This window comes from Bos grunniens, chromosome 24, assembly GCF_055505025.1.
Source record: "Bos grunniens cultivar Pamir isolate PY7600 chromosome 24, Bosgru_T2T1.0, whole genome shotgun sequence".
Classification (NCBI taxonomy): domain Eukaryota; kingdom Metazoa; phylum Chordata; class Mammalia; order Artiodactyla; family Bovidae; genus Bos; species Bos grunniens.
Genome location: NC_141188.1, coordinates 59,373,789 through 59,388,798, shown reverse-complemented (window position 1 = coordinate 59,388,798; position 15,010 = coordinate 59,373,789). Strand labels below are relative to the sequence as shown.

The 15,010-nt window shown below is 44.0% G+C and overlaps 1 protein-coding gene and 1 pseudogene across 6 annotated transcripts in view; both read right to left on the bottom strand.

Moving 5' to 3' along the window:
- Positions 1-15,010, bottom strand: part of MALT1 (MALT1 paracaspase) — a 68,400-nt gene that overhangs the window by 41,674 nt on the left and 11,716 nt on the right. For all 6 annotated transcript variants that reach the window (XM_086373657.1, XM_086373658.1, XM_086373663.1 and 3 more), the window contains exons 2-3: positions 10,514-10,680; positions 16-137 (exon numbers count right to left, since the gene is read on the bottom strand). In XM_086373657.1, coding sequence (XP_086229783.1) covers positions 16-137; positions 10,514-10,680 — 289 coding nt within the window. The remainder of the gene's footprint in view (positions 1-15; positions 138-10,513; positions 10,681-15,010) is intronic.
- LOC147346361 (mitochondrial import receptor subunit TOM5 homolog pseudogene) lies at positions 14,016-14,518 on the bottom strand (annotated as a pseudogene).

Genomic DNA, 15,010 nt, shown 5'->3' with positions numbered 1-15,010 from the left:
AGACATTAAAATTACCTCTTTATTCATTTTGAACCATTGATATTGTACAAAAGGATGTCCAGTTGCCCGGCAACACAGCTTCACAAACTGTCCTGCCAAGACTGCTTTGGATTCGGGGTTTACAGTGATCTTTATTCCTTAAAAAAAAAAAAAGAAGTTATATAAATAGAATCAGAGAAGAGGGGCTTTCCTTGTTTATGTTTCTGAAACCAAAAAAAGAAATATTTTGGAAATAACCTGCATATTCATTCTTGCTATAAATCACTTATTCAGATCTCTTCCCCATCAGATGGTGAGTCTGTGAGTTCCAGGCTCTGTAAAACCAGGAGGAAAGAAACTCACCTGCAGAAGACTTTGATCGACCACATCCCCCTCAGCCCTGACGACTGGGGGTGAAAACTTTTCACTGTATTTCTTCAGTTCTGAGAAATATTTTTTCCACGTCCTAACGCCTCTGAAATCAGGATGTGCCTTTAGTAACTGTCTGAGGGAGCAGTCAGGATGCGCTCTCAGGGCCAGCTCTGGTACTACTTGATCACAAGTGCTTATACGGTCAGCACTTCAACTCAGGTAGGGGCATGGTTTTGTAAGACAAGTGCGAGTTTAAATGCCATTGAAATGTCTTCAAAAGACATTCCCTGGAGGACCAGGGGTTAAGGCTTTACCCTGTAATCCAGGGCATGTGCGTTAGACGCCTGCTTGGGGGAACTGAGATCCCATGTGGCTCCTGGCCAGAAAAGATGAAACATAAAACGGAAGCAATGTTGTGACAGATTCAATAAAGACTTAAAAAAAAAAAACTGGTCCACTGGGGGGGGGGGGGAAGAATTCCAATGCTATGGTTTAGCATTAAAATAAAACTATTCTGTAAGCAGAAAGGCAGAGAAACAGAAGAGCCCCATAAAAATTTGATACATGTGATGCAAACATTTCTCATCTGAGAAATGACTACCAGCATCAAAACCTGGAAAACTTTTTCTTTTTGCGGGGTAGGGGGTGTGCCACATGGCTTGTGGGATCTTAGTTCCCTGACCTGGGGCCTCAGCAGTGGAAGTCTGGAGATCGAACCACTGGATCGCCAGGGAATTCCCCAAACATGGAAAACTTCTGAGAAGAGCTTCTTGTCAAGAATCCTGGAGTCAATAATGGAATGCCTCCCCCTCCCTCTCTCTCAATCACTCCCTCTGGGGAAGCCCGATGAGAGTCCCCGGGGACACCTGCGCGGCTCTGCAGAGGCCTGGGCGGTAAGGAAAGCAATGCGGGCCTCCTGCCAGCACCCACGTGCACGAACCATGTGAGGAGAGGATCGCCAAGCCCTATTTGGACCTTCAGATAGCTGCAGCCCCGGCCGATGGCTGGACTGTCACCTCATGAGAGACGCTGAGTCAAAACCAGCGGCTCAACACTCCTGGATTCCTGCCCTCAGAAACTCCGAGATAATCAGTGGATGGTGATTTGAAAATTCTCAGTCTTGGATAATTTGTTATGCAGCAGCAGATAACTGAAGGAACCAAGGCTAGGACATTTCACACTTGCCAGGGTTTTAATACATAAATCTTGGCTTTTGTGCTAAATCACTTCAGTCGTGTCCAACTCTTTGCGACCCTATGGACTGTAGCCCGCTAGGCTCCTCTGTCCATGGGATTCTCCTGGTAAGAAAACTGGAGTGGGTTGCCATGCCCTCCTCCAGGGGATCTTCCAGACCCAGGGATCAAACCCACGTCTCATGTCTCCTACATTGGCAGGCGGTTTCTTCACTACTAGCACCACCTGGGAAGCCCAGCTGGCTTTCAGAAAGGAGAAATCATCATTAAAACTTATAAAACATACTTTCCCGCACCTATTTTTATTTTTCCTCACATATCCTGAACATGATCTCATATCTTTTTCTTCTACAACCCAGTAATGCAAATGATCAAAACAAGATTACCACTGAAGAGGAGACAGACCTAAAGAACAGCAATCTTAATACATGAAAGGTACTAAACTCTCAAGGGGAAGAACAGTATATAAGACAAAACAGGCATGTGAAATCCATGCAGGAAAGACATTGAATAAAACCAAAATTCAAAACGAGTAAACATTTATTGCATTCCTGTCATATCTGAGGGTCTGGAGAAACTCTGGAAAATCAGTAAATACAGCAGGGCCTCTCAAAAAAAAAAAAAAAAAATTTTAAACTCCTGCCAAGGAAAAGCTTTCATATTCATTCATCCTTTATGTGGATGCCAACTGGGCACAGGATGGCTGACGTAACAGCTTTCCTGAATTCTGTTATCCATGTTAGTAGGAAAGTATATGTTGAAGTCAGAAAATGGGATGAGCACTCTTACTTAAGCCAGAAAATTCACACACTATATTTTAACGCTCGCATATACTGTTCAACTGCCAGGAGAGACTTACAACTTTAAGACGCAAGGATTCTCATTTCCAACGTTTAAGTATGATAAGAGAGGGAAGAAAAAAAGTTGCAAAAACAACAGAAGGGAACGAGTATAAATTTGAACTATAAATCTAGGCATTGTAGCTAAATTGGCTTTAAAATGAGGGTGCCTTACAGCCACCTCGGATGTGCTGTCCCCAAGCCCTCGGGACACAGAGCCTCCGCGCCTCCTAGACCCCCCAGGCTTCCCCGTCTCAGGGAGGACAGACCAGGTCTCAGCCAGCCCCGGGCCTCCAGTGACTCATGACAGACCCTCCGCACACTCCCTTCTTCTCCACGCGTAATTCAGCTGCAAGTCCTGTCAGCTAGGCTTTCCCACGTCTCACCATCTCCCACGCCATGATCTCAATCCAAGCCACCGTCCCTCCTGACTGTTGCCACAATCTGCTAACGTTCTTTCCTTACTTCCAACCAGCAGCTCAATATCTTTTTAAAACAAATTGATCCACAGCTCTCCTGATTAAAAACCCTCTTTGGACCTCCGACTGCACCTAGAATATGACCCAAGCTCCTTATGTGGCCAACAAGGCCCTCTGTGAACGGAACCCTCTGCCCTCGTCCTGCCAGCTCCTTGCCCACCACGCTCCAGTGATGCAGACTTCTTTCCTCCAGAAGACAAGCTCTTTCCTGCCTTTTTGCTTCCCAGTTCTCTGCCGGATTTCTCCCCTGACCCCCAGTGTCTCATGGCAGACAGTTTTAACATCCAGGTCTTCAGCAGTTCTGGGAAAGGTCTCTTGATGGGTAAGCCCCCACCCTCTTTCTCTATGATAGTCTCCCAGCTTTGTGGGCTTCACTGCACTCATCACCTGAAGTCTCGTTTCTTACTGTCTCACCAACTCAATCAGAGGTTCTTGTCTTAGTCATCGGTTCACCTGATGCCTAGAACAGTGCTTGGCACAGTGGAACAGTGGGTGTTCAACACATATTTGCTGAACAAATGTGTATTATAATAATAAAAATGACTACAGCAGCAATTTTACTGGCTGCTTTATATTTGCCTGCCATTTTGATTTCTAACCTTCAAAATAACCATGGTAATTAGATCAATGTTACAATGAGGAGAAATGAACTTAAGTCATTTGCATAAAGTCATCCGAGTTACCTTGGGTAAATTATTTAACCTCCCCAGGACTAATTTTTTTCTCACTGTAAAATGGCAGAACCAGGATGCAAACCTAAGTTTTCCTAGGCTTCAAAACTCTTTTAAGCCTTTGATCATCCCAGTGCTCTTTTTCCTTCCACCTTTACTGAAGAACAGCGGACAAAACTGCTTATATTTAGGGGTACAACACGATGGTTTACTAGTTATACATATACGTGGCAAGTGAAATGCTTGCCATGATAAGTTAATGGATACATTCGTCAGCTCACACATCGTCATTTTCCAGTGATTCTTTTTTTCGGGCCCTGAAGCACGGGCAATCTGGCTTCACAGGTGGCTCAGTGGTAAAGAACCTGCCTGCCAATTCAGGAGCCACAGGAGACGCAGGTTCCATCCCTCGTTTGGGAAAATCCCCTGGAGGAGGAAATGGCTACTCACTCCAGTATTCCTGCCTGGAAAAGTCCATGGATAGAGGAGCCTGGTGGGCTACAGTCCGTGGGGTGGCAAAGAGGTGGACACGACTGAGTGCACAGCATGTGAGATCTTAGTTCCTCAACCAGGGACCAAACCGGCACTCCTGCACTGGAGAGCAGAGTCTTAACCACTGGACCGGCAGGCAAGTCCCAGTTTTCTGGGGACCCTTAATGTGTCTCCCACGCTAACCCTATATTCTGCCAGAGTGAGTCTCTCTTACTGGAAGGAGTGTGTCTTGCACCACAACAGTGCTTCAATATTTACCTTGGTGAAGAGTCCCTGCTATTACACAAAGAGACAAGAGAGGAGAAAGAAGAAACTGAAAATCTTTCTCTTTAGAGGGTCTTAAAAAGCAATGAATGACTTTAGTCGAAGCAGGCCATGTGACCAGGATATTCCAGAAGCATCCTTTGTGGGAGACAAGACTAAGTAACTTTTAACAGACATTCAAGCATACAGTGTATACACCAGTCCTGTGCCAACGGTTTTAGTTGTCTAAGTCTTCAGGAAGCAAGCAAAGACATGTTTTTATTATTTATTGCTTCAAAGACTGAGAACTGAAAGGCAAAGTGTGATTTGAAAACCGCCCTGGGTGAGGAGTAAAGAGAGAAGTCAATACCTCCCATGTTTCAACCACATATGTTTCCTTCCTCCCACGTCATGTGTGCATGCGCGCGCGACAGGGAACGGTGGTCACCTCTAACCACCCTCGTGCAGTGCCCGCTAGAAGGTGCTGAAACAAAGTCGTGAGGGGGATGGCGCAGAGCTCTCGGGAGGGTGTTCACAGGCACAGAAATGAAAGCTCTATTGTAAAGGGCGATCGCAGCTTCCTGGCAAACAAGCCTATTTTCAGATAACATCTGCAAAGAAGTCACATAAGTTACTTGATTTCCTGTAAGGTGGGGACAATCTGACTGGGTCTGATGGCACACGAGGATTGTGCTTTCAACACACACACCTGTATAGAACAACCGGTTCAAGATATGTAACAATAAAACCCCCACTGGAATTGCTACACAGATAAACAGGGGTGATTCTTGACTTGACAGAAGGACTCCTCATCAGCTCCCTTTGCCTTATTCTCTCTTACAAAGCCCTTGACACTGATGCAACTCACAACTTTTCCAGGAATAGATCTATTGTGTACATTACGGTGCATCTATTTTCAGAAGCCATGAACCAAAAAAACCATTTCCACCATCTTCCATTTAAAACCCTCCCTTTGAGGTTTTATTTTGAGCGTTTGTAGGCTATTACTTGGAGAAGGAAATGGCAACCCACTCCAGTATTCTTGCCTGGAGAATCCCAGGGACAGAGGAACCTGGTGGGCTTCCGTCTACGGGGTCGCACAGAGTCAGACATGACTGATGCGACTTAGCAGCAGCAGCAGGCTATTATTGAAAAGCACCCCAGAGAGTCCCACGATAAACACCATCCCTCCTCCTTTAACAATTTTCCCTCATCACACAAGCAGTGTGTGTCCATGCCCTTTCCTCCTTCAGGTCAACTGACGTTTGTGTCTGCTGCGGCTAAACCTGGTCTCCCAGCTCACTCTGCTCATGCTGCCAGCCACCAGCTCCCTGCAGTGTCCTGGCACGGAAGCCCACCCTCCCAGTCCTCACCAGCACTCCCCTTCTGTTTCCCCACTTTCTTAATCTTCCTTCCAGTTTTACCTCTTTTTTCTTCTTAACATCCCGCTTTCAGGAATTTCTGTTGTTCATGAAACAAGATGAGTCCCTTGTAAGATCTAGTACCTGAGTGGAGAAAGCAATGGCACCCAACTGCAGTACTCTTGCCTGGAAAATCCCATGGGCAGAGGAGCCTGGTAGGCTACAGTCCATGGGGTTGCGCAGAGTCAGACATGACTGAGCGACTTCACTTTCACTTTTCACTTTCATGCATTGGAGAAGGAAATGGCAACCCACTCCAGTGTTCTTGCCTGGAGAATCCCAGGGACAGGGGAGCCTGGTGGGCTGCTGTCTATGGGGTCGCACAGAGTCAGACACAACTGAAATGACTTAGCAGCAGCAGCAGAAGCAGCAGTATCTGAGTACTTTTTAACTTGTCAAGAAGAAAAAAACTGAGGTCGGTGGGTCAAAGAGGGAATTGAGTATGATAATCTGTAGTTAAGCATCCCGAACAATCTAGACTCTTCCTAGCATTACTGGAGATGACAGTGAATCCAGGCCAGGTTCTGATCCTACTTTTGTCAAAACCAACTGTGATTTTGGCCAAATGATAACTTCCGGTAATCTCCTTTTCCACATAACTGTGTGCTCACATTTAAAATTTAGATGTTCGGGACAGTCCTGCTCTGGTCCTTCACAGAACTGTGAAGATAAAAACGTGAAGTAGAGGTATCTTAGAAACTGAAGAATAATAGCCATCTTTGCTCTTATCTTACAGACAATGAAAGTAATAAAAAATAAAATTGATATCAGAAACATAACCATGAGTATGTGACAGGGAATTAAAGAAGAAAAATGAATTGACATGAAAAAGGAGTGGGGAAGAATGGAAAAGACCTCAGTGAAACCACATGACTCTGCCAGCATGGCTGAAATGTACCCGCGGCAAAGCTCCTTTTATGTAAGAATGAAATAAAATGGCAGCATCACAAAACTGGAGCAGAAAGAGCCCTGGCGTCCATCTACTGCAACCCTATGTAGGTCTCTTACCGCTCCTGCATCACCAGGAAGGTTCTTTACCACTAGCGCCACCTGGGAAGTCCGTGTAACACAGTAATTCTCTCTAAATGTCCCCCACCCTCCAGCCCCTGCTTAGTGGATTCCAGGTCAGAGCATGTCTTCCTTGGCAACAAATCTCGTGATGAGCATGGCCCTAGCTGATAGAGCTGGTCGGTCTGCGCTCAAACGGTTTCTCTTAAAACAGAGCCTCACGGATGGTGCTTACACCTCTGCACTCAAGACAAAAGCATCTCAAATAGCACATCTAGGCTTATTTGTGTTTGCCAAGGCTACAGATGCTAATCGTGGTTGTTTTGAGACCAGGATCTTTGACCCTTTAAAAAAAAGAAAAAAAGGTCTGAAAAATCATTACAGTCTTCTGGTTCAAAACAGTTTCAGTGAATTCATTTAATGCCCCTGCCCTTCTCCAATTTCCCCTGAAATGCCGAGAGGAATAAAAATAGGAAAACAGTGAGTCAGAGCTGGACAATGCGGATGGACACCGTCCATTCATAAAAATCATAAGCCATTTCTCTAACATAAAGTGCAGACTAGACTAGTCTAAGAGGCAAGCTGGCCAACCCATGTGCCGTGGAGAAACCCAACTGGAAGGAAGGCAGAAGAGGATAAATCACAATCTTCTGCAAAATATATCGGGTATCCGAGCCCATAGAGCACAAGAATTTGGGCGTGCGTAACCCTTGGCTTAGACCTCAAATGAGCAACCACAGAAGTTAGCTCCTCATCAAGGCAACTGTTGCAGTAAGAGACGGGGGAGCCCTCCCCATCTACGTCTGGGCCACCAAAACAAAGACATTCGAGAAACCCGGTACCATAGCCATCTCCTATGGCCATCTGTGGCTGTCTTCCCACAAACAACAGGAATAGAAGATGGCAAACTCAGACTAAAATAAACCTGAAGTCTCCCCTTCTCCTTGTATTTAGGCCTGAGAGGCCTGTTTGGAGGTTTACAGCATCTTGGTCTCTCAAACCAGAGCTCTCTATAAGGACAATCAGAGAAAAGTCATCAGATTTTTTTGTGGAATAAGAACTAATATCCTTTTATGAGACTGCATTATCAAAAAAAGAGAAAATATTAGAACATTCCCACTTTGTATTTTCACCAAGATTCAGGAACACACTGAAAAGGAAAAACTGGAGATTTATTTATACTTGTTTTACGATTATACTGGATTTGATGAATTACATGTTTGTCTTCCCTCCTAGATGATGAGTTTTGAACGCTCAGGAACTACTGTCTTAGTCATCTTTGAATTCACAATACCACGCACAATGCCTGGAATAGCAAAAGTATTAGAGTACAGCAAGGTTGACTGAGTGAACAAAATCCCACATTAAGCTGATTCTATCAGGGCTTGCATTCTTAATTACAATGGTTTTTATTCTCAATGTCCCTACTGAAATGTTAAGTTCTTCTTTAATTCTTAAATTTCTATACTCTAACACATGTAAATACAGTAAGTTTTAGATTACTCACATAAGATTCAGGAAGAAAGCTGACTGTAAATTACGAGTTTTTTTAGATCCCCAACTACTTCCTCTTAAATCAACAATGAACATTCAAGTAACAACCAATTTCTAATGTATGGCTAATCCAACATAAAACTTCACAGAAATAGTGCCTCGCTGGTAATGCAGAAACTTCTCTCTTTTTCCTAGTCTCCCCTCAAATGTGAAAAAGCCCCAGCGTATAACTGAAAAAGCCTATAGGCCTAAAATCTGAATGACTTGCACAAGGCAATGCTGATGGCAAGGCGCTGATCTTACTACTTGGAGAGAAACACAAAGGGCAGAAACAGAGATTTTTCCAAAGATGATGACTGAGTTGATGAGGATGGTACTGTACTGGCTGCTGCCGGCTTATCACATCAAAACAGGAAATAGTTAAAACTTTCAGGCATATCTATATACGCAAATAAATATGTGACTCCATTTCAGTCCACCCTGATTCACACACAGAAAATCTGAAAACCTTCAATCTCAGGCCAGCGATCACAACACAAACCATGAGATGAGTGTGCAGCCTCCTACATACAGGTCAACACAGCCTCATCTCCGCAGCTCCCCCAAATCTGCGAGGTAAAGAACACTTACTTTCATTTTATAGACTTGACAGGGTCATTAAGTGCAATTGCTGAAAAACCTAATGAGATGTTATATTTATACCCACAGAAGTTTCTTAAGTTTTCAGAGGCCCTGGTATTCTATAAAGCAGAACTTTATAGCCGAGTGCCCTAGGCTGGTAGATTTCAATCACCACAATGCCAGGGCACTTCTGAGACACTGGGGATACAAACATTAGTGAACGTCACCTGAAGGACTGGTTTACTGTTTGGTGACGGAGAGCACCTGCATCTAGACGGGACCTGTGTTAGCAGCCAGTTATTCCTAACCAGGCCTCTTCCAAGAAAAGACCCTGAGAAACACTCATCAAGCATTCGATACAGTCGGTAACACAGAGGAGGTGTTTATAGGAGGCTGTTTCACCATCTGCACTTGGCCTGGAAAAGCAGGGGATAACCTGAGAGTCCAAGCTTCCCGGCTTACAATCCAGGGTCCATTTGTAGTAGAGTTCTCAGCTCCCCATCCTCACCCTGCAGCACCCAGTTTTGTCTTGTCTGGTGATCCACGAGACAAGACAGTTTCTGGCAAGCTGATTAACCCATTCCCTCCTGGTTCTCCGCCAGGTGAACTGGCATATTCCATCGCGTTGGTCGTGACAGGTGCAGGGATGATGGGCACATGACCAAAATCAGTTAACTTGCTAGAGAATCCGATGATTTTTGCTGAGACAAGGATAAATGCCAGGAACAGCTAGTAGACACCTTATGACTATGTAAAAGTCAGTCCTGGGAGGAAGTCAATGACAGGAAAGGAAGGGCAGAGACGAAATCCACCTTCTTGGAAACAGGGCTGCCCCCTGCCTTTCCTGAAGCCGAAATTGCTGCAAGACTTTTTGATGGAACCAAAATACTCCCTTTATTACGGCAACCTGCACTGAGGTTTCTGGTACATGTACTTCACAATATGCCTCTATACCACGTGTCCCTAATTTCCCACATCCCTGAGAAAGGTCTGCAGTGTGGCTACTGTCACATGACCTGGATGACATGGTCCCTTCTGCTGACGTCATGGTAACTGACCAACTCCACCCACAGCTGTGGAAAGGAAGGACTGTTTCCTATTCATCACATCTGACCTTGGAAGTGAGCAACTTCACTCAATATTGGTATATTCAGGGGAAAAAAAAGTAACTCATTTGGTTGAGTTACTCAACATTTCAAAAGCACCATGCTGGTTGGCAAAAAACTTCAACAATAAACACCTGTCATACTTTATCTTGTTCACATACATACACATAAATAAATACATGTGTATTTGCTTTCTTGGCTGTTCTATTTCAACATAAGTTATAGAAACCTTACCCCTCAACACTTTCACACGCACCTCCTTGGAATAAAGACATTCTTCTACAGAATGACACCACCATCATCACATAATAATTCTTTAATATCTAACATGTATGTTGTATTCAAGTTGTTTCAACTGTCCCCAAAATGTGTTCTATAGCTGTTTTTTTTTTTTTTGAAAAACAATCCAACTGAAGTTTTTGTATTGTATTTGCTTTTTATGCATTCTTTAGTCTCAACCCAGGGGAATAAATGAGGCTCCATATGTGTACATGTTCCAACAATACTTAACACAATTCATCTGGTCAAATGAGACACTTCCCTCTGAGTTGGCCTCCTTGACCTCCTGGAGAACGTGCTCACGGGGAAGGCCTACCTGGGGGGCTGAGAAGCTGAAGGACCTCGGTGTGCTCCATGGCCTGCAGGAAGTCGCTCAGCTCCATGACTGTACAGCCCTTCTCAGCCAGCAGCTTCAGTAAACACAGGCTGGGGCTGCCTTCAGGTTCCAGGACCTTGAGAGAACACTGCTCCAAGTCGAGACAACTGCCAATGACAGATGTAAGTCAGGTCAGCACCCTTTCTTCAGTGCGATCTGCCTGCTATATGCCTTTGGCCCCATCGAGGGTGTGGCAGGGAATAAACAGTCGAGTGGTGGAAAATGGTTTACAGGACAAATGGCTGCCGTCCCTTTAGACAGTCTCCTGATGATGCTCACCTTGTATAGCAGAAGTTGGCAAACTTTTCCTGTAACGTGCCACATTGTAAATATTTTAGGCTTTATATGGGCCTCAGGAGAAGGCAATGGCACCACACTCCAGTACTCTTGCCTGGAAAATCCCATGGATGGAGGAGCCTGGTAGGCTGCAGTCCATGGGGTCACTAAGAGTTGGACACGACTGAGTGACTTCACTTTCACTTTTCACTTTCATGCTTTGGAGAAGGAAATGGCAACCCACTCCAGTGTTCTTGCCTGGAGAATCCCAGGGACGGGGGAGCCTGGTGGGCTGCCGTCTATGGGGTCGCACAGAGTCAGACACGACTGAAGCGACTTAGCAGCAGCAGCAGCAGCAGCAGGGTCTTTGGTGTACCTTGTTTTTGTTTTATAATATTTTAAATATAAAAAAATGTTCTTGGCGCATGAGCTATACAAAAACAGACCACGCTCTGAATATGGCCCATAGGCTGTTGTTGGCAGACCCTTGCTCTATTTGACACATTTTGCCTTAAAGCCATGCGCTTTTCTTTCATAAGCATGTCTTCTTTTTGTTGTTGTTTAGTTGCTAAGACTCTTCTGACTCTTTGCGACCCCATGGACCGTATCCCACCAGGCTCCTCTGTCTATGGGATTTCCCAGGCAGGAATACTGGAGTGGGCTGCTATGTCTTCTTTACTCAACTAGATAAAAGTACTACTTGCAAACAGAAACCCTATCATCCACTGGATTGGCCAAAAAGTTCATTTGGGTTGTTCTATACCCTTTTCTGGGAGGGTGGTAGACATAATTCCCTTATAATTAATACTTGCTAGAAAATGGAGTTTGACATCGTGCATAACTACACCAACATTCGTCAAGGCTGAATATCACAGGTATAAGGGAGTATTATGACCATTCTTTGCAGCCAAAGATGGAGAAGCTCTATACATTCAACAAAAAGAAGACCAGGAGCTGACTGTGGCTCAGATCACGAACTCCTTATTGCCAAATTCAGACCTAAATTGAAGAAAGTAGGGAAAACCACTAGACCATTCAGGTATGACCTCAATCAAATCCCTTATGATTAAACAGGGGAAGTGAAAAATAGATTTAAGGGATTAGATCTGATAGAGTGCCTGATGAACTATGGACAGAGGTTTGTGACACTGTACAGGAGACAGGGATCAAGATCCTCCCCAAGAAAAAGAAATGCAAAAAAGCAAAATGGCTGTCTGAGGAGGCCTTACAAATAGCTGTGAAAAGAAGAGAAGCGAAAAGCAAAGGAGAAAAGGAAAGATATAAGCATCTGAATGCAGAGTTCCAAAGAATAGCAAGAAGAGATAAGAAAGCCTTCCTCAGCGATCAATACAAAGAAATAGAGGAAAACAACAGAATGGGAAAGACTAGAGATCTCTTCAAGAAAATCAGAGATACCAAGGGAACATTTCATGCAAAGATGGGCTCGATAAAGGACAGAAGTGGTATGGACCTAACAGAAGCATAAGATATTAAGAAGAGGTGGCAAGAATACACAGCAGAACTGTACAAAAAAGATCTTCATGACCCAGATAATCACGATGGTGTGATCACTCACCTAGAGCCTGACATCCTAGAATGTGAAGTCAAATGGGCCTTAGAAAGCATCACTATGAACAAAGCTAGTGGAGGTGATGGAATTCCAGTTGAGCTATTTCAAATCCTGAAAGATGGTGCTGTGAAAGTGCTGCACTCAAGATGCCAGCAAATTTGGAAAACTCAGCAGTGGCCACAGGACTGGAAAAGGTCAGTTTTCATTCCAATCCCAAAGAAAGGCAATGCCAAAGAATGCTCAAATTACCGCACAATTGCACTCATCTCACACACTAGTAAAGTAATGCTCAAAATTCTCCAAGCCAGGCTTCAGCAATACGTGAACTATGAAATTCCAGATGTTCAAGCTGGTTTTAGAAAAGGCAGAGGAACCAGAGATCAAATTGCCAACATCTGCTGAATCATCGAAAATGCAAGAGAGTTCCAGAAAAACATCTGCTTCTGCTTTATTGACTATGTCAAAGCCTTTGACTGTGTGGATCACAATAAATTGTGGAAAATTCTGAAAGAGGTAGGAATACCAGACCACCTGACCTGCCTCCTGAGAAATCTAAATGCAAGTCAGGAAGCAATAGCTAGAACTGGACATGAACAACAGACTGACTCCAAATAGGAAAAGGAGTATGTCAAGGCTGTATATTGTCACCCTGCTTATTTAACTTATATGCAGAGTACATCATGAGAAATGCTGGGCTGGAAGAAGCACAAGCTGGAATCAAGATTGCCAGGAGAAATATCAATAACCTCAGATATGCAGATGACACCACCCTTATGGCAGAAAGTGAAGAGGAACTAAAAAACCTCTTGATGAAAGTTAAAGAGGAGAGTGAAAACGTTGGCTTAAAGCTCAACATTCAGAAAACTACCATCATGGCATCTGGTCCCATCACTTCATGGCAAATAGATGGGGAAACAGTGGAAACAGTGTCAGACTTTATTTTTTGGGACTCCAAAATTACTGCAGATGGTGACTGCAGTCATGAAATTAAAAGACGCTTACTCCTTGGAAGGAAAGTTATGACCAACCTAGATAGCATATTAAAAAGCAGAGACATTACTTTGCCAACAAAGGTTTGTCTAGTCAAGGCTATGGTTTTTCCACTGGTCGTGTATGGATGTGAGAGTTGGACTGTGAAGAAAGCTTAGCGCCGAAGAATTGATGCTTCTGAACTGTGGTGTTGGAGAAGACTCTTGAGAGTCCCTTGGACTGCAAGGAGATCCAACCAGTCCATCCTAAAGGAGATGAGTCCTGGCTGTTCGTTGGAAGGACTAATGCTGAAGCTGAAACTCCAATACTTTGGCCACCTGATGCGAAGAGTTGACTCATTGGAAAAGACCCTGATGCTGGGAGGGATTGGGGGCAGGAGGAGAAGGGGATGACAGAGGATGAGATGGCTGGATGGCATCACCGACTTGATGGTCACAAGTTTGGGTAAACTCTGGGAGTTGGTGATGGACAGGGAGGCCTGGCATGCTGCAATTCAGGGGGTCGCAAAGAGTCGGGCACGACTGAGCAAATGAACTGAACTGAACTGATGACCATAAGATATCTCTTCGTACTTCCCAAACAGTTTTTATCTTTCAGCTATAAAGGTCAGTTACCAGAGTCAATTGACTTGTTCTTAACAAGTAGAATTTTTATGTCCACTCAATCAAAGAGTCTCTTAATATCTTCCTGGGCCTATTCATCTGCAGACAGGAGTAGAAACTGCAACCAAGCTCTTCATTCCATTCATTCATATGTGATGTTCCGTCTTCGTATACTGCCCAACTTCCTTAAGATAAAAGGGGTGACTCACAGCAGGGCCACACAGATGAGGAAGTTCTGTATGGAGATTACCATTCTCGAACATCTTCCGTTTCACCTCCTTGGGGTCCAACTTCCGTGCAAGGCCCTCAATCCAGAACACCTGTGCCTCAGGGCTTCCAGCAGCCGCCCTCTCTTGTAACATCTTATGGAAAAACCCAAACAAACTTTTTGGCCAACCCAATATATGTCTTCTTAATTCCTCAATACCTAAAATTTTGTCTGGCCCATATTAATCATTCATAACTGAAAGACTATTGAGTGAATTTTAATCATAATTGAAATGTCTGGAACCCTGGATGGACGGGGTCAAACATGAACATGGTACCCCAGCTGTGGCAGAGAGAAGGTGAGAAAGCTTTCATTTGGCTTAAAATATTCTTAATCCACATTCATTTTGACCAGTTTTAGTAAAAGGCTACCACAGCATTTATACAATATAATGGTCACCCAAGATTTATAATTCTGTGATAAGGTTGGTTATTTCATAAAGGAAAACATGCATCCAACCAAAGTAACTTCAGCACTAATATTCTACCTCATAGGATTGTTAGAATTAATTTAGGCAATCCATGTAAAAAGTACTTAGCACAGTATGTGCCAAATAATAAGCGCTCAATTGAATTGATCAGTTTTCCTCTGTGAGTTTCATTTGCTTCCTCTGTAAAGAAGGGCCCTTGGACTAGAAAATCTCCAAATTCCTTTCCAGTTCTAAAAGTGTGTAATTTGGGAATTACAAAGTTCAGATTCCAGTTATTTGGTTCTTCCTTTACATTTTAATC